This window comes from Triticum aestivum, chromosome 4A (assembly GCF_018294505.1).
Source record: "Triticum aestivum cultivar Chinese Spring chromosome 4A, IWGSC CS RefSeq v2.1, whole genome shotgun sequence".
Taxonomy (NCBI): domain Eukaryota; kingdom Viridiplantae; phylum Streptophyta; class Magnoliopsida; order Poales; family Poaceae; genus Triticum; species Triticum aestivum.
Genome location: NC_057803.1, coordinates 640,346,979 through 640,372,116, shown reverse-complemented (window position 1 = coordinate 640,372,116; position 25,138 = coordinate 640,346,979). Strand labels below are relative to the sequence as shown.

Genomic DNA, 25,138 nt, shown 5'->3' with positions numbered 1-25,138 from the left:
GGGCGGCGCCCGTCGACAAGGTTTGACCTTGTCAATCCTGGAGTTGTTCGTCCGTTGTCAGTCGATTGGAAGGTTCTTGATGATGGGTTTTGTCACCACGGAGTGGCCGTGCCGGAAGCATGATATTGGCCTCGTCATCTCATACACGCTGAGGCCTTCTTTAGTTTAGAGGAATTTCATAGGAATTCTAGAGGATAGAATTTTTATAAGATTTTTTCCTTTAGAGCCCTTTGGTTTATAGCAATGGATTCCTATTTTTACATAGGATTGGTTTCTATCCTCCACATTTCATAGAAAAATAAAAAAAAGCCTAGACTCAATGAAAAAAAAAATTGGTGTCAACCAAATGACATCTTGTTTCCTATTTCTACTCATAGGATTTGAGATACATGTCATCTCATTTTCTACAAGATTCCTATTCCTATGAATCCTATCATATGAACCAAAAGAGGTCTGAGTCGTTGCTTGGTCTTCCACATCCGTACTGCCAGTGCCAGGTATAGTATATATCTGCAGTAGATCTTTGGTTAGAAGGGAGGAAAACACAATTGGCGTAAAGACAATTATAAGCAGGTGTCATGTGCGCGTTCCCCTAGTTGAAAGCGCGTACCGCAATTGAAAGCGTAGGCAGGCAGCACGGACAACCACGGCGTCGTCGTCTCGATCGGAAACTGGATAAGTTAAGGGGCGAGGTCGTTTGGTCCATGGATCGCCTGTGCACACCGCGACACGTGGCGTATGATCGCCTCCATCCGCAGTGCCCAGCGTCAGTCAATTGCTTGCTTAATGCTTGTAGACTGAGTGCGCGTGACTGCTAACAGATTAAAAGATTGAGCGTCCATGTCCAGAAGCGAGGAACGATGATCAGCCAATGATTTTTTAGACTAATAATGACGTTAGCCCTTTTTTAGCAAAAATGATATGACAGGTCAATGTGAACGGGAAAAACTAGCTGGGCTGTCCACCAAATTGGGCCGCGTAATAGGATGCGGCCCACAAGAGGCTAATAATATTGGGGCACCACGTGGGGAGCAACAGACCCGCTGACTGATGTTTAGTACCACCTCGGCTAACAAGGGGAGATTAAACCAGCTTATAAGCCCCCTCGCCGCGACTAGACTTGTCCCTTCGGGGGCATCCGATAAAATTGGAACGATACAGAGAAGATTAGCATGGCCCCTGCGCAAGGATGACACGCACAAATCGAGAAATGGTCCAATTTTTTTTGAGATTTGGATTTTGCACGCAACTCATTTTTCTTCTCAAAGATATGCCCCTGGACCCTTACTTTTGCATTGCAGGCCCCTTTTTTATTCTCACATATGCGCCACTGCGTCAGAATGGGGAAATAACTCAACTATGCACCAAACGTCTCACGCGCTCCTGTGATAGATCCATGGTCCTTTTTTTTTTCCTTCGTGCACATTCAAAAAAATGTTTTTCCTCGAGGATGCTAGAATCATTAACTTATTTGCTTGGTTAGACTAAAATTAAGGTAAGGAACAATTTGCCTGCGACAATAAACTACTAGTACCACGTATATGAATCATTGTTGCAGCTTGCAGGATCTACGAGTGGTGCTACTACAATGGTGACTAGTGGAAGCTTTTGTCAACATGGGGAAATAATTGGACACCAAGTGTACAACAATGTCAGAACCCATGCAATCCTTGCTTGGACAGATACGCAACGTCTTTCCATGAAGCAACCTGTTTGCATTGGTTGACCACGACATAAATGTACTCCCCCCTAGTAAGTTTCTTTTGCCTGAGGTTACTACTTAAAGTGGGCAGGAATCATCGTGGCATGAACTTACATACGTGGGAGTGTGTTCGTCAACTTTTTTTACGTGGGAGTGCTTGTCCTAGTTGCAAAGGTAAACTCAAGAGTGTACACTGCATAATTGTTCTCAACTGGTTTACTGGGTGGATCGTTCACCTAGCACGACCCAGCCTTTACTATATCCTACTCCTTCCGTCTATAATACAAAAGCAATTTTTACATTACACTAGCGTTAAAAAAAATTTATATTATGGAACGAAGGAAGTAGCTAATTGCCCAGGAGTATATTGTACATACGCGTGGCAGGACCGTAAAGAGTGCTTGCAGTACCAGCAAAGATACGTTGCAGATTCACCCTGCATACTTAATTAACCTCTTGGGTACAAGCAAGCAAGAAGATGTAGTACGCGTGTGACCTCCAGTAGAACCTCCCTAGCGGCAGAACCGTAAAAAAAGAGTGCTTCCTTCGCACTGTCTCTCTGCTTGTCTCCACCGATGTTATGTAACGCATACCACACACGTGTCCACGTCGACGGCAGTTAACATCGCTGAAATATTTTGTGTCGACGTCGATGGCAGTTAACACTGCTGAAACGGTATTTTTATTGTCACCCTCAGGCAACGTTGAGGTGTCTCCATCCGTGGTTTATTTCTATTTTTGGAGTAAATAGCATAAAACTATCACTTTTCGTGCTAGGGTTTCAAAAAACCACCACTTTTTTGTTTGTGACTGATACCTACCATTTTTCTCGTCGGCTGTCTCAAAAAACTCAAATCGCCCGTTGCTAGCGTTTTGAACCGTTTTCTGACGATCCGGGCCCGCCAGTCAGGCCAGCTCAGTGCCGCGCGTGACGGCGAGGTCGTTAACGGCCGTTACTCGGACCGACCGGTGCGGTCGGACCGCACCCGCTCGCTCGCTGCCTTAAGTCGTCTCCCTCCCTCTCTCTGCTCTCACTCTGCTCCCCGGCCCGCACTCATCTCTCTCTCGCTCTCACTTTCCTCTCCTCTCTGCTCTTTGACGCCGGCGGCGACTTGCGGTTGTGGAAGCTCCACTGCCGCCATGCCTTCCTGAAATGACGGGGATACGAGCTCAGAGGATGAGTGCGACATCACAAGCATGGACATGGCTCTTTGGGTAAGTTTTTCGATCTGCTGAGCTAGGGTTAGGGTTCATCTAGGACCTAGATTAGGTTAGTGTTCATCTTGGTGAGCTAGGGTAAGCTTTGGTTACTGTTATTTAGTAGGCAGGGTTATGGTTGCTGTTTGAGCTATGTTTATGTATGCTTGAAAACTAGGGTTAGGGTTAGGGTTCTTGCTGGATTTGGGAAATGATTTGCGATCTATGTCTGGTTGTGTGAGCTAAGGTGATTTTGTTGATGTGTTCATGCAGGAGCTCCCTGACACCACCGTGGAGCCTCTTTTCTGTGGCCAACTGGAGCTTTCTGAACCCACCTGCATGATGCACCACATGAGGCCAATTAAGTGTGTGGCATTTGAAGGAACCTTAACTGGAAGGCGTTTCTATGGTTGTCCAGTGCCGCAGGTATAGTACCTTAATTGGAATCATTTTCTTCTGAACCCACACATGTATTTACAAGGATGACCACACAATATTATGTTGACAAGTTGATGTTCTGAACCCACACAATATTGTGTTGACAAGTTGCTCTTTTGAACGTACACTGTATTATTTAGGATGAACTGCAATATGCCTTGTATTAAGGTATTGAGGGATATGGTTACTATAAAAAATGCTTATGTATAGGAAGCATATATCTGTGAAAGTACTTGTGCAAGCAGGTTGGGTTTCAGTTATAGTTTGAGTTATATTAAACAACATATTCAGTTTACTTAAGCCTCACCTTCAGTTTCTTAGTCTGATATGATTTGTTGTTATGAAATTGAGTGCACTTAGTGATGTATATTTCAATTTCCAAATGCAGACTGAAGGTGTTAACTGTGGTGTTACTGAGTGGGTTGACAAGCCCTGGCATCCAATTCTTCAGAATTGCTTGTCCAGGCTATGGGACATGTACCATGAACAGAATTGTGGCAGGGTAGTTGATAAGCAGAAGTATGAGAAGCATTTGGCCAAGCTTAAGACTGAAAATGACAAGCTGTGCATTGAGTACACAAAGCTTGTCCAAGATGTATCCAAGATGTTTGATTGGCAGGATGGTAGGGCAGACCACATGGATTACCAGAAGGCAGTTGAGGAGGAAGAATTTGAGAAGAAGAAGAAAGAGGTAGAAGAGAGTGCTAGGTTGGAGGTTCAGATGGAGAAGCTCAAACTTGCCAAGGAACAAAGGTGCATTTTACAGAGTCAAGCTGACATTATCAAGAATACCAGGAAAGCAATGAAGGAGGTTGAACAGGAGAGAGATTTGCTTAAGATAGAGAAGGCCAAGCTTGAGCATGTGGTGAATGAGCTGCTGAATGATGGGCATGCAAGCAAGGAGAAACTTGAGAAAATCAAGGCCATCCTTGATTCATGAAGTGTGTTCTGCAGATGGTGAAGTACATCCAAGGCCTTTATAAGTATGTGGCCTAACAATCTGATGTGAAGATATGGGGTGTACATTTTGGGGAATGTGAAGCTAATCTAGCCTATGTCTATGCCAATGTTAAGAACTGTAGTTTATGCTGCTAGAACCTTTAATGCTAAGTTATGAACTAAGTCGTAATGAATGTTTTGCCTGTATTTGAACCTCTTATGCTATGTTATGGAGTTAGTGATAAGCACTGCTGGACTATGCTATGTATTTGAACCTCTTATGCTATGTGTTTTTAGTGCTTTGTACCTGGGCTTTGTGGCCCAGTTATATTTACAAACCTAGGCCTACTGCACCCACCCTCCACTGCTCATAAATAGCCTACTCCACCCACCCTCCTCCCTCCAGAACACAGCCGCCACACCCCACCTCAAAAAAACCCTAGATGGATCCAGAGCTTGGGGAGGTGACAGATGAGGAAGAGGAGGCAGTGCAAGCAGTCGATGTGAGGAGGCAAAGGGCTTGCAGAGAAGATCTTGGAGAAGTGCAAGAGTGGGAGCTGGAGTTCAAGAGGAGGCTGGCAGAGAAGATCCTGGAGAAGTGCAACTCAGATGAGTTCACAGTTCTTGTCCCTGGCGGCAGGCGCAAGAGCTCAGGGAAGATCATCGGGTGGGCTAGGGCACAGGTAGTAATCGCTCCCCACCCTTCTACCAGAGCAAAGTGGCGTCGTTTCTTCGATCGTTATGATTGAGAGTTGTTGCTAGTAGTTTTTTTTAAGTATGAATGAGAGTCTGAGCTATGTATCCCTTCCATTTCTGTACAACTCTTTGTATGAAAAAATATTTGGATAGTGAAATCTATGAATGTTTGAATAAATGAATCAATGTTTGCATCAATGTTGTCTGAATCTACCCAGAAGTCACAAAGAAGCAAGTTTCATAATGCAACCACTTAGGTTTCATCAAGCAAACACATAGGTTTAAGAATGCAAACACATAGGTTTCAGGAACCAAATACTCAGGTTTCAGGAAGCAAATACATAGGTTTTAGGAAGCAAACACTCAAGTTTCAGCAAACAAATACATAGGTTTCAGCAAGCAAACACTTAGGTTTCAGCACTCATACAGTGCAAACAAGACAACTTTTCAGAAAGCTCAATAGTTACCACTAGCAGTGAAATATGCCTTCCACTTTCCAGTTGGCTTCCTAACCCTCTTGGACCCAATCTCCATCTCAGAGTGAGCAGCAGGCCTTGGAGCATTGAAACCTGTGTACCCCCCTCCTCTGCTAGCTGTTGATGCTCTGGTGTTCTTTGCTGGAGATGCAATGGATGACCTTGTGTTCTTGGCTGGTGAAGATGTGCTAGGAGCCCTTGTCTTCTTGGTCGGTTTGGTCTTCTTGGCAGGTGCTGATGTGGCAGATGTTGGAGTAGCAGAAGCAGCTGCCTTGTTACTCTTTGCTGGTCCTGGAGTAGTTGTGGCTGCTGCAGGCCTCTTCCTAGATGGTGTTGATGGTGCTGGTGGTGCTGATGGTGGTGGTGGTGGTGGTGGTGGAACCACACCTGTAGTAGCTCTAATAGATGAAGAGTAGTCTGACCTATTCTCCTGCACATTTAACAAAGCAAATTTCAATTAAACCACCTAGCCTATGAAACATAAATTTCTTTATCAATATGCATACCTGGTGATTATTCTTTCTCATCTGCAGTTTGGGTTTCAGTGGAACACCACATGTGGTATATCTGTGACCTTGCATATTGCAATTGCTACAAGTCACTGTCCCAATTCTTGATGTATCCTTCTTGGCAGGCACCTCAAAATGTCCTTTCCTCCTTGCTGTCTGCTTTTTACCCTTCTTTTCTTTGAATAGTGGAGGAGATATGTCATCCCCCATGGTGTGTGGCCAACAATCAGGTCCTAGAACAGGGTATATAATATGCTTCTAGGTTTCACAGTAGAGGGGCTTCTTGAAGAACTCATGGACAAAATCTTCAGGGTGTAGCTTGACCTTCTGCATTACTGCTATAGCATGACTACATGGAACAGCTGTCATATCCCACCTCCTGCAGTCACAAGTGTAGTTGTTTAGGTTTACACAGTAGGTCTTCTCTGAACTACTTGTAACTTGCCAAATGCCTGGTCCAGCCATATATGCATCACAATATTTTGCCCACTTCTTGGCCTCCTCCAATATCTCAGAGTAAGTGGGTGTGATATCCCACCTACATGTCTCTGTCTTCTCCCTAATCTTCTGAAACTTGATCATGAGTTTTGTCCTCATTCCTTCAAGCATTGTCCTTATGGGCTTGTTCCTAACATCCAGAATCATCCTGTTGAAAACTTCACTAAGATTGTTTACAACAAGGTCTGTCTTACATATAGTATCCATTCTATGCCTGGCCCAAGTATGGACTGGTATGTTGGACAATCACTTCCATGCCTCCTCACTCTCTTTCTTCAATGCTTCCATGCCCAAATCATGCCCATGCTTAGTGAAAGAATATGCAGCCTGGTCTAGATGTTTTTTCAATTCATCCCCTCTAAACCCAGCTGATTGGAAGTTGGCATATATGTGTCTTAAACAAAATCTTTGAGGGGAATCAGGAAATACATCCTCTATTGCATTGAGCAGATCCTGCTCATTGATTTTGTATTAATAACTAGTGAAGTAAGTAGACAAAGCATTACATACTGCAAGAAACCAAACTGTGTAAGAAACCAAACTGAAGTAGTTGTACCTTTTGCCTGTCTGGCATAATTGTGTAGGGCCCAAACTTGTTGCCACTACCAATTACTGTCCTTAACTGTGTAAGAAACCAAGTCCAACTATCTGTCTCCTCCTTGTTAACAACAACAATGCAATAGGAAAGATGTTGTTGTTGCCATCCCTCCCTGTTGCTGCCAGGATTTGCTGTCCAGTGCTTAGTTTGATGAAGCATCCATCAAGACCTGCATTTTAAGCCATTAGTAAGCAATAACATGTAATGCAATCCCTATTTAAGCACTATACAGACTAGATTTACCTATGAAAGGCCTGCAACCATTTAGGAACCCCTCCTTACAAGCAAACAGACAGTAAAACATGTAATGAAACCTTGGGGTAGGTGCTGGGTGGAGTTCAAATTCCTTTGTTGTCACAACACACCTACTACCAGGGTTTTTGTCCAAAACACACTACAAATAGTCTCTTAACCTGTAGTATTGTGCTTGTGATCCCCTTGCACAACATCAATTACTTTCCTCCTTGCCCTGTAGGCCAAACTTTTTGGAACATGTACTCCTAATTTCTTTTTTGTATAACTCAGTATAGTCTCAACACCTGCACCAGGATTGGACCTTACAGTATCCTCAACAGCCTTTGCAACCCACTTCATGGTAACCTTTGTGTTCTCTCCACTTGCTCCACAGGTGTGATTAAGATTCATCTTTTTGATGCTAAAGGTTGACTCATGGGCAATCTTAGAAGCAGTAATATAAAACTCACAACCATGCTTTCTATCTAAGCACCAGGCTATGATCCTACTTGGATCATTCCTATGGTACTCAAAGTTCCTAAGTGTCCTAACATGGTAGTTTCTCAATGCTTCTCTGAACTCTACCACATTCAGAAAGCACAAATGAATCCTAAACTGTTCATGTGCATCAGGCCTAGAGGAATCATACCATATTCTCTCCTTCTTCTTCTTCTTCAATTTTCTCTTCCTGCCACAAGGCAACCTAGGTGCATCATCTTCTTCATCAGAAATGCCTTCATCACCTGGACAGCAGAACTCATCAGCTTCTGGCACGAAATCTTCAAACTTTATGTGATCTGGCTCACTGTGTGATCTGCTTGTTGGGCCTTGTTTCCTCACAGGTATCTTCTGTGCCACAGTTTTCACATGATCTGAAGCTTCTTCTTCATCATCTTCTTCAGAACCATTTGGCTCCTGCCAAAACTCTGAGGGTTTAGAAGCAGCCCCAAAATAATGCTCAGCCATCTCTTCCTCTTCCCTGTAGTGCTGCCTTGTTCCTTCACCACCTTCATCTTCTCCCCTAGCCCAAGACTTGTATGAAATTTTCTTCCCTCTGTAATCACCCCTGAAAAACTCAAAATCTGAAGAGGATTTGTCCAACTCATCATCATCTTGATATTCTGCTTCAATGCCTTCAATTTCCACTGCCTCTTTTCCCTTGTTGAAATTACAGCTCTGCTGTGTGTTAAAATATGGATCAACAGGCACAACTGAAGGCTCTGAAGAATTTGAGACAGGGGAGAGGACACCTTCTTGGGAAACACTATACACAATGGGATCACCAACTTGACTCATTGGAATCTGTTCTTCAAGCAAGGTGTGGTCCATGTTTGCATCTGTTGGATTTGGGTCAGTAGCCTCTCTCACTGTTATGTTCAATACTTTCTTCTCAGCAAACAAATCTAGCATCTCCTCCACCTTCTCATCACTGTCCAAAACCTCAATCCCCTCCAGCCCCTTACCCTCATCCTTAACATATGACAGATAGGCACCCAACCCATAGCCCTCAAGTTCAATAAGTGCTAACAATAACAGGTAATTCATTTCTGATAAGGAAAACCTCCTTTCCATGTTGTCTCTACCCTGAAAATGCAGCCTCAATTCCCATACTTCATCATCCAAACTATGCAAAGAAAGAAACAACACATTCAGATTTCTTCAGATTTTCAAGTTAAAAAGTATGCAACAGTTTCACTTGCACAACATATCATCCAAACCTAAACCCTAATTCATATATTGCTTACAATGTATACATAATAATATACCAAAGAAACTAATTCATTAACAATCTAAGAAACAAATCCTAACCCTAGTTCATAAATAAACTAGGGAAGATAATTAAAACAAGTCGAGTATAACTTACTCCACGCCACCAAGTGAGGAGGCCCACTGGTGCCCGCCTTCTGGATCTGCGTGGATGGATTTTTCCACTGCCCTGGCCGCGCGCCACGCCAGCGAGATCTGGAACTCCTGCGTCGGTGGCCCAGACGAGCGCTGGGTCGGGAAACTTGCGCTGCCTAGCCACTTGTTGACCTCGGAGTGAGCATCGCCCTCGCCGCTGGCTGTCGCCCCAGGCTCGCCGTCGTCCTTCTTCTTCGCCGCCGCCATCGTCGGGAGAGACAGAGAGCACGGGGAAAGGAGGAGTGAGAGAGAGATGCTACCGACAGAGAGAGAAAGGCAGCGAGCGAGCGGGTGCGGTCCGACCGCACCGGTCGGTCCGAGTAACGGCCATTAACGGCCTCGCCGTCACGCGCGGTGCTAACCTGGCCTGACTGGCGGGCCCGGACCGTCAGAAAACGGTTCAAAACGCTAGCAACGGGCGATTTGGGTTTTTTGAGACAGCCGACGAGAAAAGTGGTAGGTATCAGTCACAAACAAAAAAGTGGTGGTTTTTTGGAACCCTAGCACAAAAAGTGGTAGTTTTATGCTATTTACTCCTATTTTTGGCTCGACACGCCATCTAGTTTGGCCGGCTAATCTGCAAAAGGCGTGCGCTTGCGCGTGGCACGTGACACTTGGTGCATGCCAGCCAAGCCATTCCATTATCATCAAGACAGAGTAGAGGTACATCAGTAGCGTAACCCGGCCACGTCTAGGCCAGGTAAAGCATTCACCCAAAACAGATGCTTGGGTTCCGGTTGGTTACCCACTGGTTTCATAGAGAGATGGTTTCTCTACATCGTGGTCAATGGCGTGTTCTTTATCAGTCGACGAGAGCAAGTGACGTGACTCCTTTAGGCTCACCCCTCCGATGCCATGTCCATGTGGTTTGGCGTCCTTCGCTACGGTCTGATAGATACAGTTGCCAGCCACCCCATCGCCGTCGACACACCGTTAAGTTCCTGTCCGATCACACCACCATGACCAACGCGAAAGACTTTGTTTCATTATGAAAAGTATAAAAGGCCGACCCTGCGTTTGAGTCGGCCGATGCATGGATAAAGATCAGCCGCCCCGCGGGCCGTTCGATCGAGTCAGCCATGGTCGCCGACCTTCTACCTCTTTCCTCGCCCCCCCTCGCAACATTTGTCATGTTGCGTTGCATTCCGCTGTAACATCTACCATGTTGGGCCGCGTTGCGCTGCATCCATACACAACAACTGTCTAGTTGCATTGCGTCCCTTTGCGACATTTATTATGTTTTTAGAAAAGGAGGATGACCCCCGACCTCTGCATCTGAGAGATGCATACGACCACTTTATTGATTATTCTCAAGGACCTTACAAAGTATTACAACAATGTGCCTGAGTCCATCATCTTGGCAACACATGCCACTACTCCTATCCAATAAGATGAAGGGGTGCTGGCTGGGCCACTACTCAAACCGCTCACCTAAGCCTAACATCAAAAGCCGGAAGCCGGAAGATATTCGGAAGCCCCAGCCGAGCCACATACGGGTCTGGGGCACAATCCGATCAGACGCACTCGTGTGTCGTCGCCGTCATCTTCCACATGTCCGTTTTCAGATCATATTGAGGCTTCTACCTTGTCTGGCCACTCTGCCATCGACGTCACCATGACGACAGACAGCAACCTCCTCCTGCGCGAGTCTATCTCCGTGCATCGGACGCCGAGCCTCCACAGCGCCATGCCGCCGATATCCGCCACCATTGATGTGTGAGATGAAGTACCGCTCCACCATCTGTCCAGCCAGACTTACTCCAAAACGATGCCCCCAGGAGGGAAATAATCATCGTCCGATCCGGAAGACCCAGATATAGGGTTTCCTCTGGAGCATCCCGAGCCTGATGATGCAGACTGCAACGACGATACCTCGACAAGGGAACGACATCTAAGACGCCGCCATCGTCCGCCATGACCGTAGTCGGCGCGATTTTCATCGACAGTTGCTCCACCAGACGTGCGCCGCCGACGTCGTTGGTCCCTTCAACCGGAGCAAACTCCAAAACAATGCCCTAAAGAGGGACTACGACGCAGAAGCGCCGCCATCGCTCGATCCCAAGGAGATCTAGGGTTTCCCCCGTAGTTGCCCGCGTTGTCAAGGGCCAGACAAGGGTAGAATCCCGCGGATCTGCCCAGCTGCCGACGAGTCGCACCCACCACCGTGCCGAAGGCCGACCAGTAATCCGGCCGCGCCGCCGCGAACCGATCCGGATACGCCGCCGCCGTCCCTGGCGACCGCGACGCACCAGATCGTAAGGCCTTCTGCCGCGAGGAATCGACGTCGCCGAGGTGCCGCCACCACCTGCCGTGGCGACCGGCCTGCCGCCATACTCCGGCCCGGCGGCGCCAGCCCGCGCTAGCCCCACCCGAGCGAGAGGGCCCGAGTCCCCGCCGCCGGCGACAGCTAGGCTTCGCCTGGCCGCGCCCTAGGGCGGCGGCGAGGGAGGAGGAGGAGTGGGGGAGGTTCGGCGGCGATGGGATCTGGGGCCTCCCGGTCGCCCACGCGGGGGGGCGGCTCGGGAGGGACGGGGACCACGACAGAGAAACTACTTCCCTGAGAGCAAAGAACGCTTGTTTCAACTATGTTACGTTGCGTTCTTTCGTAGCATTTGATTGGGACGCCAACACACCCGTGTTGCTCTCAGCTATCTGCAACATGGCCCACGTTGCAGCAATGTGTGTGGTGAGAAGGGTCTTGCGTGCCATACAAATTAAAGACTGATAGGACGGTAGTGGAGGCGGCCGACGTGCACCAGCGATCTGTTGGGGTGTTCACAAGTGTTTCTTGAAAAAGGAAAAGGTTTAAAATAAACCTTGAAGTTGTAGATGAAACCTAAATCAAATCCTGAACTTTGAATCCCGAAAATTGACACTCTGAATTTGTAATCCCGGTCTATTTTGGACCCTAGACCTGTTTGGCATATTGGGAATACTACAATCCCAGCCGGGATAACCAGCTACACGGGTAAGAATTTGGGCCAGCCCACTATAATACAATGAATTCGTGAAGTTCAGAAAGTGTTCGCATATTTCGAAAATTGTTCAGAAGTTAAAAAAATGTTCCTGTTTTCTATTTTTGGCACAAATTCAATTAATTTTTTATTTTTAAATATTTTTGGAATTTTAAAATTCTATTCGCATTTTAAAAAATTGTTCATGATTTCAAAAAAAATCATAATTGTCAACTTTTTCAGAATTTCAACAGATTTCACATGCTATGAAAAATGTTTCAGATTTTCAAAATTGTGTCACATTTTTTAATTTTTTTTGGAATTTCGTAAATTTTGGAATTTCATAATTGTCACATTTTTTTAATCTTCACTAGTAAACATGTCCGTGCGTTGCAACGGGAAAAGAAAAATATCACATTTCTTTAATCCAATAAAGACACCACATCCATATTAATCTAGACGGTGCTGGCGTGGATGAGGGCAAAGCCTGGACGGATTTGAAACAACCTCCGGATTGGCATCGCGTGAGCAGCCGCGCCGTGTGCCGATCCAACCTGTCAACGTATTTGCCTTGCGAGCTCTACATCAACTTCTTCGGCTCGCTTCCCAAACGGCTCCTCCATGCTTGCCACCACTGATCGGTAAAGTCAAATTCTGGGAGATGTTTGTTTGCTGTAGTTGGCGAGAGTCATGACTATGATGCTCGCTCAAGTGTTGTATCAGCATACTTAGCGACCGAGGTGGAGGAATTTTGCCATAAATTTTGATGTTTTTGCCTGGAGGGACCAGACCAATTTATAATAGATGCCTGATAAATCACTTGACAGACTGATAAATCTGCCCCACCGATTAACACAACTGATATGACATAATTTTAGTTCTGACCCCCTATTGCGATAAATCGGCCTGACGAAATTTATATTTTTTACACAAAAAAGATTCCCTGTGCAGTGAATGAAATTTTAATTACAATTTTGAACACTGGCGAACTGTATATTTAGTTATTTACACAAAATGATTGCTCACGCGTTAAAATAAGTGGCATGTGCAAAGTAATGTCATTTCCATGCAAAGCATATATTTCCCACCTCGTCACATCTCACTGACAACATACAATCTATGGCCCACAAAAATTATCTAGAACCTCAAATATATGTCCTTAGATTGCATTGCTTACTAAGTGAACTGTCTCGCTGTGATCAAAGGGACTGCTTGCTTGGTCTTTATAATTATATAAAATGTCTCGAGAATAAACACCAGACGAACAAACTAAATCTTGTCAGAAAAACTGAGCTAACTTGAACCCAGTTAAGCAACCGTTGTCTAGCCTCGACCTGAACTGGACGGTATTCTTCTTATACAACCCAAATAACTCTATTGGCGTACTCTTCTTCACAATTAGGCGTGACTGATGTTTTCTTTTGATCCTTGTTAGTAAGCTTCTTCCTGATACAACATCTAGAGAGAGAATAAATATATGTTGCCTCAGCCCTCATATGTAACCCCACTATGAAAGAAATGTGGTATTTTTTTCGACAAAGGATGAAAGAAATGTGGTATGGTGCTGTCACTGCTATTTGCAAGAACCACAATAGCTAGCTGACTGGAATAACTGAATTGAACTAACTTTTATCGTCAAATAATTGATGTTCTACTGTGCAGGTAACGATTCCGAGATTACCAGGGATGTTCTCCATGAATACCATAGTTTAAGTTAGCACAGTCAGAAATTCCCAGGTTTTCAATGCTCAGCGAAGAACACAAGTTAGTGATCCCACCTTACACCAAAATGTATAGCTAAACCCTGCACAACGTGCTTGAAACCAGTTTACAAAACATCAGGGAAATCATACTCTACATCTGCAAGAATAAAATAAAACAAATCAACCTGGGAACCCAGCAATGACAGGCCAAAGCACGGGTAAAGAAATGAAATGACTGGCATGGAAAACTACATTTTCGTATATAATCGATAAGCAAGAAAGCTACATATAATATAAATTATTACATCTAATGTGGATCTTGGTGACTTCTCATTGCTCAAGCAAAAAACAATCACCATGGTTTAGTCACTTGTACTTCAAAACACATTATTTCACTGGAAAGATGGACAGAGATTGTCCATGATGAAAGTGACATTATGACATGAATGTACAAAGACAGCAAAAGCAAATTTTCTAAGCTTCCCACTAATTTTATTACTTTTAGAAAATTGAAATACTCAGTAGATGTTTGTTTTCTTCTCAGTTAAATTGAGAGAAATATCCAATGAAACTTGATGGAGCAAAATGAGGATATATGGCCCAGTGACAGTCTGCTCGCTCGAGCTCTTGGTGGAATTTACTATTGTGGTTATAAATAGTTACGGATTTGATAACATATATTCTGTCACAGTTGCTACGAAAACTCTATGAAGGCAAACTACCAACAACACGTTCAACTCTAGAAGAAAACTGGAAATTTGGAGGGACAAAGCAAAAAGTTTATATTGGCGGCAATAATCCTCTTAATGGCATATACTCTCAGACACTCTTTTGTACTGAAGATTTAGACACCGAAACTTGAAAAGTAGTACAATCCAGAAAAAAACGATAGTGAAATTACAAACATTTAACTGAAGTTTAGGGTTGCATGAGCAACAACAATTTCCCGTGTCTCTACAGTAATACATATAAATGAAGCACTTTGGTGTAGAAACTGAAAAATATAAATTGGATCTCATAAGGCAGCTAAACAGTGGTGAGGTCGTATATACAAACTCAATATAGAAAGCATCATTTATTTTCGTCGACAAATGTCCAACTAATGATTGGAAATTGTTGCAAATCGACTTGTTTCTTGGAAATAGTGTGATGTGCAGTATCAATCAGCTAACACTCACAGTCGGGGCCTACTTGACCAGCTTTCCAGCAAGCGTCACAACTTCCGCATCTTGGACGCGTGGCTGAGCGTGGCAGTACTCAGTCGCGGGTTGAGCGCTTCATCAGAATTGTTTGAAACAATAAGATATCAAGCAGTCTCCCTCTAATTATTCAAGGAATGCCCATTGAGCAGTTAATACAAATTACACATCAAACTACAGTGCATTGGTAGTATATGACAAATAAAGGCGCGTGCATTATCTGGATGACAACCATGCTATCATATTCATGAAGCGGGGAAGATAACATATGAAATCTGAATTCACATCATTATACCATTTAGGCTTTGCTTTCTTCTTTCTACCACGTCCGATCCTGTCTTTAGCTCTTCCACAGGTTCCTCTTCATCTTTCACTTCAACAACTTTCTGCTGAACCAGAAGAGAACACCACCAATGCCAACAACCAAGATGTAATAAGAAAAAAGTTGTTCAGTACACACCGAGAGACATAGCCAACATACTCTACGATCTGATGCATCTTTTCAAGTGGAAATTCAGAATAGTTTGTCAGCAGCTCGTCCAACTTACTGAACCATGCCTTTAGATTAAAAGCCTTCTGCCTTGTAGCTTCATTCTTTCTGGCCTCCTCCTCTTCCTCTACATTGAGCTGGGCCTAACACAAATACAGCGATGGGGAATGGCAGGGGCTGGTTTCCTGTATCGATCACTCGGTTTGGCCGTCCGCTAGATTGGTGATATTTCTCCTGATGACCGCGACGAAGCTATCGATCCATCAGGACGAACGTAAACTGATAATTTGACCTTTGTACCATTTACTCACTGATAAACACCATGTGCCGGACGACAGTGGCATCCAAAAAGAAATCATTTGCCTTCATGTATGAGAAGTGCAGGGCATACCTACAAATTTCTGCATCATGCTCCAAGGCCCACTATGATTTTCAGACTAAAAGGACATGTAAAGTTTTTCATCCAGGAACTGAATTATGCCAAGTCTAGACGTCAATTCTTCACTTCAAGAAGAACCAACACAAAGGGAGTTCAGCAAAGATTCTTTAACGTTATTAATTAAAATAGCTAGTAAATATAGTTAGACCAACTAACCTCCGTCGTACGGACTATCAACTGGGCTGCAAATCAACATGAGCACACCATGATCCAAAAACAATGAAGAGTAAAGAAAACAAACTATGGCACCATCTAGCATTAATGCATCATATCCAGAAATCATAGCACGGGCAGACGGCCGCAAATTTCGGCGTGCGTCACAGGCTTTGGGCGGAGCAATTTCGGGCGGTACTTGGGCGCCAGCAGGAGGACGGAGTTGGAGGGGGGGGCTGGGGGTGCTTCCGGTGAAGGGGCCGCCTGGGGGCGCATGACTGCTACTTGATGTGGTTAGATGGGATCATTGGCGTCGATCCGACCATATTGAAGGGGGAGCGCCGCAGCGGCAACCGAGAGAGAGAGAGAGAGAGAGAGAGAGAGAGAGAGAGAGAGAGAGAAGACCAGCACGAGCAGATCGGGACGGGAAAACCTGATGTTGGCTGCGCAGAAGAAAAAAAATAGGTGCGAAGAGCGAAGCGAGGGGATGACAAACGGAATTAATAAAAGGAGAAAAGGCAGAAAAAGGAAGAAATCATGATCGAACCCAGGTCTCCGAGTGGAAGAGTACGACTCTAGCCAGTAGGCTGCTTGTGCAAGAGTTACTTGTGGAGGGATTTTTATATGAATCATGCGCGACGCTGGAGACTGTAAGAAAAACGATTCGTTTTTGCCAATTACAGGTGGCATTGATGGGTAAATTTTGTCAAATTTAAGGGCAATTTTTATGACGTACGACCAGAAGCAATAGGCGGTTTATTAGTAAGTAGGTAAAGATAAATTGTTTCGTAAATAATACTTTAAAAAGATGTTTCGGGTTGTTGGCTGTGAATCAACTAGGCTGGCCCACCAAACATGAAGCGAGTTTTTTTTTCTTAGCACACGATGTAAAAATTCTTTCTTTCTTTTTCTTAACGCGCGATGTAATAATTCCAAAAAGAAAAAACATGCCGTGGAGTCGACCTTGGGAGCTAGCAGGGTTGACCTGATTTCTCTAGCCACTACACCAGACGACTATGACCACCATAATGAGAGGCCGAAAATATGTAATCAGAATTTTCACGAGTTTTAAAAAATGGTCCGTTATCTCTTCCTCCTGTAGACAGACAGAGATAGCAGGGCAACAAGGGAACATATGTCCAAATTTTCTGTACAAAAGAGCCAACCAGATAAAAATCTTTGCGTGTTAGTGGCGCCCAGCTTCTCCAAACGCAGTTAAAATACCACTGAATCCCGCTTGTGCTCGGCACATTAGCTAAACTAGCTGAGTACTCGCACTGAATTTGTGATGCTCATTCTTGTTCCTATTCTCAGTACTATTTTTTACAGCGTCCCAAGTTCAACATAGAAGCCAACAAGTGCGCTCCCACGTTTTGCGCTCACGACCTGCCTACCAGAAGCAAACGGACGCGGCGTTTGCGGCCTTCGTGGCGCGGGGGATGCGGCCGTAGCGGAACCCGTAGCCGGCCCGGCGGGGCCAGGAGCGGCGGCGGAGCGCGGGCGCGGCCCAGCCGAAGCAGAGGCGGATGCGCGCCCGGAGGCGTCGGAGCCCTTTGGCGGCGGCCCGACGCAGGCGTCGCACCCCTGCCCAGACGACGCGGCGCGTGCGCACGCGCGGCGAGACGTCGGCGTCGCGGGAGAAGTGGTAGCTCCGGAGGAACAGCTGCCGCCGCTCCACCTGCCGCTCCCACCGCGCCATGTATTCCACGTACGACCACGCCGTCGTCGCCGGCGCCGCTACCTGCACGGACATGGGCGCTGGCAGGTTCTTGGCTGGCCGGCTGCCTAACTATGCTCGGCTCTCCGTGGGTCTCTTGATGGAAGCAAGAAAGAGTAAGCGCGTGCGTGAGGAGGATGAGTAGTGGTGGGCAGCGGTTTGTGATCTGAGGATGATTTGTAGGGGGGGAGAGGCGGCTGGCGAGCCACGGCAGCGGGAGTAGGATGGGTTGGCGGCGCTGGCTGCTGGCAGCTTCGGGGGGAAGGGAAGGGAGATGGCAGAGGAGATGGTTGGAGTGGGAGCGAGACGGTGGGCTGATTATGCTAACCTTTGGACGTTTTGATTGCGTTTGGCGGGCTAATTATTTTTACTTTACATAGTACTCTCTCTATTAAGAAATACTTATAAAAATATCTAGATTACTACTTTAATGATCTAAACGCTTTTATATTTCTTTACGGAGGGTGTACATACGCAGATATAATAATACACTTTCTGCTTGATTGGAAAATGACACTGGCATTTGCCTTCTAGTCCGTGTGGTGACTCTGCCTAAAGTGGATCATTTTCACAAAGGAATTTGTCTGAACAACAAAATCAAGTTCCAACTTACGACAAAACATTTGAGGATGGAGCGACACTTCCTCTTTGACACTACTACTGGGATTGCGGGCCCACCCGCGTTGGTGTGCCCAATCCTCCTCTTGCAACCGTTGGATCGGCAGGAAGAGGCAGGTTTTGACCTTTTCGTATTCATTACTGTTTCGCGCCCGTGCATGCTTAAAACCTGAAACCTGCGCGTGAAAGCATTGCCAAAATTGTCCACGCGTGCCAATCCGAACACGGAACGCAGATTTACATTTTAGTGCTAGAACGATCAGAGGAAACGCCACTGGTGTGAAGGCAAGCCAAGCTCTGGGTTCTCTTGTCAATCCTAGAGCGGTTCGTCAGTGCTTCCGGGCTGAGTTTTGGATTCGATTTGAAGGTTCCGGGTTGCTTTGTAACCACGGCCTAGGTGGCAGCTTTCACCGACGTCCTTCGTGCCGAAAGCCTGAAGTTAACTGGCGCGTGTTAGAATTACTGTATCAAATTAAACGCGAGCCTCATCATCATGCCATACACGCTTCTGTATGGTGCGTAGTAGATCTTGGTTAGAAGGGAGGTAAACACCATTGGCGTCAAGACGGTTAAGCTCATGTGTTCGTACAGTACTGTTGAGCGTACGGCGTCGCATGGCGTATTATCGCCTCCATCGGCACCGCCACCACTCAGCGCCAATTGCTTGCTTAATTTAGACTGGGAGTCAAACGATATACGACTCTATAGATTGAGTGTGCATGCGTGCATATCCAGGAATGAAGAATGATGATTAGCCAATGATGACGATGGCGCGGGTCAATGGGAAAGGAAGAAATCACATAGCTTTTTTTTCTTTTGAGGATAGGAAGAAACTAGCTAGGCTGTCTACCAAATTGGGTCGCGTAAGGAGATGCAGCCCCCGCTAGGCTGATACCAGGACATCGCGTTGGGAGCAACCGACCCGGTGACTGATGTTTAGTACTTCCTCTGTCTTAAAATTCTTGTCTTAAATTTGTCTAGATACGGATGTATCTAATACTAAAATGTGACTTGATATATCCGTATTTAGACAAATCTTAGACAAGAATTTTGAGACGGAGGGAGTACCACTTCGGCTAACGAGGGAAGTTTCAACCAACTTATAAACCCACTCGCCGCAGCATCCTTGTCTCTTTGGGGACATCCGATAAAATTGAAACGATACAGAAAAGATTAGCATGGCACCTGCGCAAGGATGACACGCACAAATCGAGAAATGGTTCAATTTATTTTAAGATTTCGCACGCAACTTCTTTTTCTTCTCACAGATATGAACCTAGAGTCCTTTTTTTAGGGATATGCCCCTAGAGTGTTACTTGCATGCCCTTGGTTCTTTTCGAACGCTTGCAACTAGCACCCAGGAGCATAAGACCCATGTGTGTAAGGGCATCTCCAGCCGTTCGGCCCCCCAGGGCGCCTAAATAGAGCGGCCTGGGGGTGTGCCGGCGCTAGTTCGGCCCCTGGGGGCGACCTAGCTCCCAGTCACGCCCCCAAGCGCCGGCCCCAGGATGCGGGAAATTTGAACTAGGTCGTTCCCGCTCATAAAAGACGCCACAAATCCGGCGATCGGACATAGTCTGGCGTTACAAAAAACAGAGCGCCGCACGCCGCAAGTTCGCGTTTGCAACGAATCACTCGGCGGGGTCGGCTCCAGGCGTTGGCGGAGTCGGCGTGCGCGGGCTCGGCGGTGTCGGAGCTGCTTCGGTGCTGGGCTGTGTCGGCGCGGCTTCGGTACTGCTGGGCGGCGATGTAGAGGCGTCGTTCGGGCTTGGCGTCCGTGTGGCCGTGGGCGCGGGAGCTGGCGTCGTCGGCGTTGCCGTCTGCATCTGGTTCAGGATGAGGCCGCGCTCTGCCATGTACCACGTCCTGAGCTGCTCGTCGTTGCTCTGGAGCATGTCCGCCCCGCCCATCAGAAAAGCCATGTCGACGTTCCTCTTCTTCGCGGCGACGTTCGTCCGGAGCAGGTCGACGTTGGTCCGGAGCAGGTCGAGCTTGATGGCGCTGTTCGTCATCAGCGACGACCACCGCGCCTCGGTCTTCTCTTCACGTAGGACGGCCCGGGCCTGGGCGTCGGCGAGGCAATGCTCGATGGACTCCTGCACTCGCGCGGTTGCCGCGTCGCCGTTTTTCCCCTTCTTTGCCAATTTGTGGCCGTCCGACCGCCCCTCTGACGCGCCCGGAGTCGTCGCGTCCGGCTTGTATGTCTTCTTGGCCTTGTCGAGGGTACGTCGGACTTCCGCCCACTTCTCGCACTTGTCAATGCGCTTGTAGACGTGGAGGAACTTGAAGTCGACGTCGAGGTTGTCGCGCCGATACATGGTGAACATGCGCAGCAACTGCGCGGAGGAACAAACAGTTGGCGGGCGGCAGGCGTAGACGACGAAGAGATGCGGGCGAACGGCGTGCGTACCTGATCCTCAACGCTGGCGCCGCTCTCCGGGCGAGCCGCGACCTCCTCAACGATTCCATGCCATTTGTTGCACGCCCCCTGGATACGCCCCCAATGGTTCGCCATCGCCTTGGAGCCGCGCTGCATGTAGACGCCTTTGAAGTAGGGGTCGACGAGCTTCCGCTCATCGAACTCGGCCTTGATGCGGTCCCAGTACGTCTCGAAGCTTTGGTTCGTGCCGGTGGTCGGGTCGAGGCAGACGACTTTCCATGCTTCGGCGAGGCATTCCTCCTCCTTGGACGTCCACTTGATGCGCGGTTCGCCTGGCCTAGCCGCCGGCTTCTTCTTCTGGCGCCCCTTCGTCGGATCAGGAGCCGGCTCCTCCTCGTCCTCCTCCTCCTCCTCTTCCTCCTCCTCCTCCTTGGGTTCCTGCGCTTCGTGCGCGTCCTCGCCGTAGACGTAGCCGAGCTCGGCCTCCATGTCGCCGCTGAGATCCACTACCTCGTCCTGGGTGGCGAACCCGGGAGACGCGGCGGCCGCGGTCGATCCTGTCGCGATGATGTTGTCCATGTCGGCTCCTGTGTCGTCGGTGTCGCCGAGGTGCGAGAAGGGCAGCGGTCCACGGCGAAGATGGGGCGTCGGTGTGGACGCGTAGGCGGGCGGCGAGTAGTTGTATGGAGGGTACTGCACGCCGACGAAGGCGGGCGAGGATGTGCGCGTCGCGGGGTGGCCATGTGGGAAGGTCACGTTTGGGTTGAACCCACCGTGCGCGTCGCCGTCGGCGTAGCCGGGCGACGACGATCCCCATGGAGATCCGACGCCTTGCTGTCCACAGGGCGCGTACTGGGCGTGGCTGACGACGGGTGGATTCAACATCCCCGCGTGGTCGGCCGGTGAGGAGGACGCCGCCGCGCGCGCCGCGTTGTCGCGGGCCTTCTCGGCGATGGCCCTGTTCCGCCGGTCGGCGGTGACTGCGTCGCGTCGCTGAACTTCCACCCTCCACTCGGCGTTCGACATGCCCGGTGGCTTCAATGGCGGCGCCCTCGGCTTCCTCTGCTTCGGCTGGGCCACGGTGCCAGTCGTGGTTGCCGCCGCGCGCGGCATGGCGGCGACTGGAAGGCGAGCGGGAGAGGGTTTGGTGGGAGAAAGGAAGGGAATGGCGGGAGGAAGGCGAGCGGGCGGGAGGGATGCGAGGAAAAAGCCCTCGGGTCGCCGCCAGGCGGACCCACGTGCCTTTTTTGCTTGTGCCGGCTCTCCAAGCACCCCCAGGGCAACGGATTCGGTCTGGGTCCACCGGCACCAGTTTTGACCCGAGCCGGCGAAAAACGGGATTCTAGGGGCGTGACCGGGCCGTTTTTTTGGCCCCGGCGCGGCAAAAACGTTTGAGGAAGGCCTGTTGGAGGCGCGGCTGGAGATGCTCTAAGTTGCAGTAGAACTTTCCCAAAAATTTGATTCCACTTGTCTTGCAAGCAAAGTCAACCCCTCTAGAATTAACAAATCTCTTTCCTTCTGGAATGAGCGCTGCTAAACATACGACGGTGCTCAGCCGATTCTGGCATGATCCTACTAATCTAACCATGTATTCATGGGACAAAATGAAGTAGAACCGCTGGATGAAGCATCATCCATCGATCGGCCAGTTAAGTATCGTCTGCATAGTACTTTCGTTCTGGAATTTGGCGTGTGACCGTGCACAACTACCATTACCAGTTAGCTTTCTTCGCACTCTCTCTGCTTAGTCTCCACCGATGTAACACGTACCACACACGTGTCCACGTCGACGGCTGGAATATTTCGTGTCGACGTCAATTGCAGTTAATACGGCTGAAACAGTATGGGTATTTTTATTGTCACTGTCAAGCAACGCTGAGGTGTCTGGATCCGTAGTTTATTTCCACTCGCCTAGACACGTCACGCTTGATGCATTGCATGGACAGCATCGCGCTCCTGATTCCATCAGGACAGATCAGTACGTGCAGCAGTAACGTAACCCCGCCCACGTCTACGCCAGACGTCGACCGCAGTAAAACAAATGCTGATGATCATGCATTCAGTAGTAAGTGATAATCTGAAGGATGACCAACGTTATCGTTCAAGTAAAAAAAAATATAGATGCTTGGGTGCCGGAGCAAGTGATAATCTCATTCCTATCATCGGTGATTTTTACAACGTCCCAATGTCGGACATACTAGTAGTAGAAGATAACATGTGCGCGTTGGAATTTTCCCCCCCTATTCTAGCTCCACGCGACCTGGCTACCAAAAGCAGACGGACGCCGCGTTGGGGGCCTTCGTGGCCCGGGGGATGCGGCCGTAGCGGAACCCGTGGCCGGCCCGGCGTGGGGAGGAGCGCCGGCGGAGCGCAGGCGCGGCCCAGCCGAAGCAGAGGCGGATGCGCGCCCGGAGGCGTCGGAGCCCCTTGGCGGCGGCCCGGCGCAGGCGTCGCGCCCCGGCCCAGACGACGCGGCGCGCGCGCCCGCGCGGCGTGACCTCGGCGTCGCGGGAGAAGTGGTAGCTCCGGAGGAACAGCTGCCGCCGCTCCACCTGGCGCTCCCACCGCGCCATGTACTCCACGTACGACCACGCCGTCGTCGCCATCGTATTTCCCCCCGTCGTCCCCAGCGCCGCTACCTGTGAGGACATGGGCGCTGACAGGCGGGTTCTTGGCTGGCCGGCTGGCTAACTCTGCTCCGCTCTCTGTGCTGTGGGTCTCTTGATGGAAGCAAGAAAGATTAAGCGCGTGCGTGAGGAGGATGAGTAGTGGCGGCAGCGGATTGTGATCTGAGGAGGGATGCGGCGAAGCGGAGAGTTTATAGGGGAGGAGCGGCGGCGGCTGGAGCAAGGAGGAGGGGTTGGCGGCGCTGGCTGCAGGCAGCTTCGGGGGCAAGGGAAGGGAAGGGAGATGACAGGGAAGATGGTTGGATTTATGCTGACCCGACGTTTTGCTTGCATTTGGCGGCCTAATTTAACTCCACTTTACAATGCATGGATATAATCAGACACTTTGTGCTTGATTGGAAAATGACACTGCCATTTGTAGCTTCCGCCTAGTCTCCACCACACGGCTGTAGTATCAATATTTGTCTCTCGCGCACGATCAGAACTATCACATCTGCGCGTGTGGTGTGTAGTACAAGGAGCGCAAGGTGTTTTAGCTACAGGTGATTCTCTCACCAATGCCTTCCTGCCGTATGTAAAGGTGCAGGACCATATGCATGTGTATATCAAAGTATTTCTTGCATTTTTGTTTTATGTCAAATCAATGTCAGACAGATGGGACCCATGTCAGGTGAGAGAGAAAGACTATCCTGGAGTTTCATGCGGTGCCGGGTACAAATCCTTTCCTTTTATTTTCTCTTTAGTATTTTCAATCATTTCTATCTTTTAAACCATACTGTGTTTTTGAAATATTTTATATATTTGAATTCCTGAAGCCAAGAGCTTTAGAATAAGACCAATTTTGGATGCATTTCAAACATGTTTTAATTTCAACATTTCAAATGACTGAAATCAGGTTTCTGGAACAAAGTGAAATATGTTTTTTGAAATAATTGAAATTAGTTTTTTTTTCATTGAGTGAAATCAATTTTGAAATATGTTTTCTCAACAGAGTGAAGTATGTTTTCTCAACCGTGTGAAATTGTTTTCTTTAGATGAGTGAAATTTGTTTTCCATATACATGACACATGTTTCGGTGTATAAATACGTTAAATATAGTGAAATGTGATTTCTAAAATGAGTGAAATCTAACTTTTGTAAACGGGTGTAATGTGTTTTCCGAATCTAGTGAAATGTGAAACTGACTGAAAGGTTTTCTGAAACTAATAAAATAGGTTTTTTGAAATAGTTGAAATTAGTTTTTTTTTCATTGAGTGAAATCAATTTTGAAATGTGTTTTCTCAACTGAGTGAAGTATGTTTTCTCAGCCGTGTGAAATTATTTTCTTTAGATGAGTGAAATTTGTTTTCCATACACATGACACATATTTTGGTGTGAAATATGTTAAATATAGTGAAATGTGATTTCTAAAATGAGTGAAATCTATCTTTTGTAAATGGGTGTAATGTGTTTTTCGAATCTAGTTAAATGTGAAACTGACTGAAAGGTTTTTTGAAACTAGTGAAATGTGAAACAGACTGAAATGCATTTTCTGAAACGAGTGAAACGATTAAATTCAAACTAGCCAAAGTGTATCCAAGATTGATCTTGTTTTGAAGATCTTGTCGCCCTGAATTCAAAAATATAAAAAGTTTCAATATTGGATATTTAGTTTAAAAGTTATCAACAT

The 25,138-nt window shown here is 47.4% G+C and overlaps 2 protein-coding genes and 2 non-coding genes across 4 annotated transcripts; 2 read left to right on the top strand and 2 right to left on the bottom strand.

The window, feature by feature from the left end:
* Positions 1–1,122: 1,122 nt before the first annotated feature.
* On the top strand, positions 1,123–1,225 carry LOC123088747 (U6 spliceosomal RNA). Its single transcript, XR_006442057.1, has one exon. It is a non-coding gene; the product is annotated as a U6 spliceosomal RNA (small nuclear RNA).
* Positions 1,226–17,322: 16,097 nt separating this feature from the next.
* On the bottom strand, positions 17,323–18,103 carry LOC123082830 (uncharacterized). The gene has a single exon (XM_044505068.1). It carries the CDS (start codon positions 17,878–17,880, stop codon positions 17,518–17,520), a length of 363 nt encoding a protein of 120 aa, XP_044361003.1. The 5' UTR covers positions 17,881–18,103; the 3' UTR covers positions 17,323–17,517.
* Positions 18,104–19,590: 1,487 nt separating this feature from the next.
* Positions 19,591–19,693, top strand: LOC123088804 (U6 spliceosomal RNA). Its single transcript, XR_006442111.1, has one exon. It is a non-coding gene; the product is annotated as a U6 spliceosomal RNA (small nuclear RNA).
* Positions 19,694–22,972: 3,279 nt separating this feature from the next.
* On the bottom strand, positions 22,973–24,025 carry LOC123082829 (uncharacterized). The gene has a single exon (XM_044505067.1). It carries the CDS (start codon positions 23,491–23,493, stop codon positions 23,107–23,109), a length of 387 nt encoding a protein of 128 aa, XP_044361002.1. The 5' UTR covers positions 23,494–24,025; the 3' UTR covers positions 22,973–23,106.
* Between the last annotated feature and the right edge of the window lie 1,113 nt (positions 24,026–25,138).